The 4,250-nt window shown below is 54.0% G+C and overlaps 1 protein-coding gene across 1 annotated transcript in view; it reads right to left on the reverse strand.

The window, feature by feature from the left end:
- The window catches only part of LOC104506438 (zinc finger SWIM domain-containing protein 5-like), a gene marked incomplete at its 5' end in the record, with an annotated part of 28,846 nt that extends 24,991 nt beyond the window's left edge, over nucleotides 1-3,855 (reverse strand). The window contains 1 exon segment of the mRNA XM_010147380.1: nucleotides 3,499-3,855. Within this exon segment, the coding sequence (XP_010145682.1) occupies nucleotides 3,499-3,855 (357 nt within the window).
- Between the last annotated feature and the right edge of the window lie 395 nt (nucleotides 3,856-4,250).

Below are 4,250 nucleotides of genomic sequence, written 5' to 3' on the forward strand. Positions count from 1 at the left end.
GAGATGAATGCTGCTTCCCAAATCCACTAGCTGGCTTGGACCCTGAGCACTCGCTGCTGATCCACACTGCAAAAGAAACCCAGTGCTGTGCTTCTGAGTCACCCCTCCTCATCATTGCTTGCTTTTGCCCCCCAAATCTCTCTGCCTACAATTCCCATTTCAACTCTTTTTCACAGCCTTGCCCTCTCTGCAATACCATACAGCACCAAAGCAATTGCTCTCTGTTCCTCATTCGCACCTCCACAGGACATATTCTTCCATGTTTTGCGGTGGTAGGGCATAGATCCCCCCAGTGGCAAAGCTGCACCTACCCCCATCATGTCCTACCATGGCTGGTGGCCCCGAGCCACTTTCTGAGCTTGCATTTCCTCCTGAGCCAGGCTGGCCCCACGGCAAACCAACCCGAGCCCTGGGCTGACGCTCTGGGAAGAGTGGAGGGAGCAGGGTGCCAAGGTGGCCACCACCAGATACTCTGTCAGAGGCCTGGCTGTTGGATCTGAGCTCTCCAGCTGCAGGTCCCGGCTTATCCCAGCAGCCACTCCACCAGGAAAGGCCAAGCAGCCACGAGTCACATTTGCTGGCACAACCACAACCTTGCAGCTTTGCTCCGTGCCGGACAGTCACGCCACTGACTCCGTCCCTCCCCAAGCAGGACGCAGCAGCACTAAAACCCACCCCAGGCTCCTCCCTCCAGCTGCCCCTTCGGACGCCCAGCGCGGAGGTGTCAGACACGCGAGACACTCTCGCCATGAGCCCGCTGCCCTTTGCGGCCAGCTACGGGAGCAGAAACGTGACCCACTCGAGCAGGCAGAGGTCAAGTGGGGAGCAGAGTGCCAGGCACACCTAGGCTCTTTGCTCGGATTGAATCCTTCGGGAACACAGAAGCGCCTTGGCTGCGCTCCGAGACTCCATCATTACTGGATAGTTTGCATTTCCTTCTAGGAAGGCAGCCGGGAAGATCGGCATGTGGTACGCAGCCTGCGGCTACAGACTCCTGCAAGGAACAAAGCTCTATCGCCCCAGACGTGCACGCCAGACAATGGCCTGTAATTCTCTTTGCCTGTTCAAGCTCTGCAGGGGGAGAAGGAGCAGCCCTGAAAGCCTTATTTTACAAAGCTGGACAATCCCCTTGCACAAGGGGCGTTTCCCAGCCAGCCCAGAGTGCTCCGGAGGTGCAGGATCAGTTCCTCCATCCCCCATGCTCACCACTGACACAGCAGGAGCAGCCCTTTGGGTGAGCAGAGGCAGGTAGTGCAGACCCAGTGCTGCTCTGAACCTCAACAGACCTCTCCTTGGAAAAAATGGGGGGGAAAAAAAAAGGATTTCTGGAGAGGTTGTTCTTGCTTCAAGGTGCAATAACCGGGCATGCAGTGCACACAATGGGTTGTCATTTAGGCTGTAGAGACTGGCCTGCCAAAAGCCAGCCTGGCCTTAGCCGCAGGGTGCAACCCCAGCATCTGAACTAGACACGGCCAAGATAGGCACAGGTAAATCTCTGTGTAAAGCATACCTTGAGGAATTTCAAATCCCAGGATCAGGGACCCTCTGTGAATGCATGAATAGCAGCTGGGAAGGGCAAGATGGGGGAAAACTTTGGATCCCCTTCAACTGGAGCTCCCAAGGATCTACCGGATTGCTGTCACATACAGAGTCCCACACACCTGCAGCCCTTCCTCGCCCCGGGCTCCTGGCTCAAGAAGCTCTGCAATGTAGCTGCACTGCAGTTGTGCTCTTCCTTGGCAGGACAGGCTTGCAGCACTGTCCAGGATCAAGAGCCAAAGCCCTGATCTTGAATGTTGATTTTTTTTGAGCCTTCCTTTGACAGGGTGAGACATCTATGAGTTTTGGATCACCTTAAGATCACCTCAACATCCTAAGGCTGATCTGCATCCTCTCCCAGGATGAGATAAGGGTGTTCGGCTTGCAGCAGAGTTCATTTGCTTGTGACCCTGGCTATGAAGCCACAGAGGTGTCAGATAGGTGCCACTTTCTGCTGAGTAAGTCAACACATCCCCGTCCGTTCAAAATCACATGCTGGAGTGTGTGAATTTGCACAAGTCTGAAGGGACAGCGAATTTTTGCTTTTTTTTTTAAAAACCCCTTGTAAAAACAAAAGGCAGCTATTGAACCGGAGCCAACATCTGTATCTTCGTAAGACTCTCAATCACCAGCCTTTTGCTGACCCTAGCGCAATAAATATTCAGGGCCTTAAAAGCTTTTCTTCAATCTGCTTAGGAGAAAGCAGCCTCAAACAATGGCCAAGAAGGGATCTTGCCCAACCTCAGCTTCAGTGGATCAGCTCAGAGAGAGCAGACCTCACCAGATTCTTGCAGTACCACAGTTCCTCATTCTTTTTTAATGCCAAAAAAGGAGGAAACGCCCCCCAAAGCCAGTAATTTAGAGCATAACCACACAGGCAGCATATGTGGCCCAGCGGAGGAGACAAAAGCATCTCCCAAGGTAGGAGCAGGAACAACCAGACAGAGGGAGGGGAGGGGAAAGTATCTAAGATCATAGCTGCCATCACCTCTGCAGCAGAGGTGGACCCCTGGCCTCACCTCTACGTGTGGATTCAACCAGTTCAGATCCTATTTTAGGCTGCATATGGGGCTTTTCATCTTTGGAGCACTTAACAGGCATGTGTTAATCCCCACAACGCCCTTGCGTGGCAGATAAGTGTTTATTATCTCCGCTCTACAGCTGGAGGGACAGGCATGGCGGGGAGCGGCTCATTGTTGCAGACCCTGGGCAACCTCAGCTCCTGGGCTCCCTGGAAAGACACAGCGGAAGCACCCGGCTTGGTCTGATGAAGGCAGCCTCAGGGCAACGCCCCAGGGAGCCTGGGCCACCTCCTGGGCCAGTGGGCAATTGCAGCATGTCTGGGATGGGTGCCAGGGCTTTCTAGGAGAGCAAGCCAAAAGCATCTTCCCAACACGAAACCCCGGGACACATCTCCGCTGCCTTTGTGCAGTAGGTCAGGATACCAGTGCTCATTTATTATGTGCAAATTAATGCCCATGGAGATTAAAGCTTTATCTCCCACCAGCTCAGCCCCATCTGACTTGCAGGGCTGGATTGACACCGTGTCCCGGCACACTGGAGGACCCATATCCCCACTGCTCCTCAGGGTCCCAGCACCACGTCCTTCTGCGTGGGGACTAAACGTGCTCCCTTCCTCCACCCTTGGCTTTTCCATCCTACTCCGAGCTGTGCCTTGTGCACCACCACCCTGTCTGCTCTGCCTTTTCCTGCCTGGTGAAGCCAGCGTTTGACAGATAAACACATAAAGAAGAACAGAGGGCAGAACGAGGATGCGTGGCCAACATCGGTATGATCCCAACACCTATGCACTAACATCAGTTTGACACTACCACCTCTCTCTGTGCAGCAACAAACACAGCCAAACAAAGGTCACCGCCGTCAGTGCGAAGCCACCAGCCCATCCCCAAACAGAGAAGGAATCCGTGCCGAGCCACCCAGGGAGGAGGAAGGAATTACCATGCACTTGGTTGATCTCTGAGTTGGATGACAGGATCTCATCAGCCAACTTCTGGGCAGTGGGCAGCACCTCGGTGTGGTGTGCCGTGATCAAATACTGAACAAACTTCTGGAGCTGGTCCCTGTTCATCTGGAAAAGGGTCTCTGAGATGGGAAGACGGAGTTTGACCTGGTCCGGCTTGCGGATCCTGTACAGTGAAAGCGCCACGACGTGGGCACAGTAAAAAATGTCCTTGTTCCCGCAGCCGCATGTCACTGAGGTGATTTTGCAGCGGTCGAAGCTGATGGCCACCTTGTAGGTCATCTCTGGTTCTGTCGCAGTCGCTGGCTCCGTTACCGTCCCGCTGAGGTGGAACCCTGGAAACGGAAAGGAGAAGAGGGAAAGGTCACGTTAGCTTGCCTCTGACCACAGCCACCCATGCAGACTCTGGAAGGTGGACAGGGGGAGCCAAGACCGCTCATGCCTTGCTATATCAAGGAATGCACCACCCAACGCACACCGCCCTGATGGCTTACACCCAGCAACACCCAGCCCACGACTAACACGCTTCTGCACCAACACACACGTGCAGCCAGACTCATCAGTGAGTTTATTTAACAGCCAAATCCTCAGGGGAAGAGCAAAGCTGCTCAGTTCCCATTTGTTTAAGAGTCTCTCAGACTGTTTCACTCCTGGGATTCATCTTCATCCACGCCTCTCCCTGAATTTGCAACTCACGTGCACGAGGGATGGCAGAAGGAGGCCAGGTTTC

This window comes from Eurypyga helias, unplaced genomic scaffold (genome assembly GCF_000690775.1).
Source record: "Eurypyga helias isolate BGI_N326 unplaced genomic scaffold, ASM69077v1 scaffold37762, whole genome shotgun sequence".
Lineage (NCBI taxonomy): Eukaryota > Metazoa > Chordata > Aves > Eurypygiformes > Eurypygidae > Eurypyga > Eurypyga helias.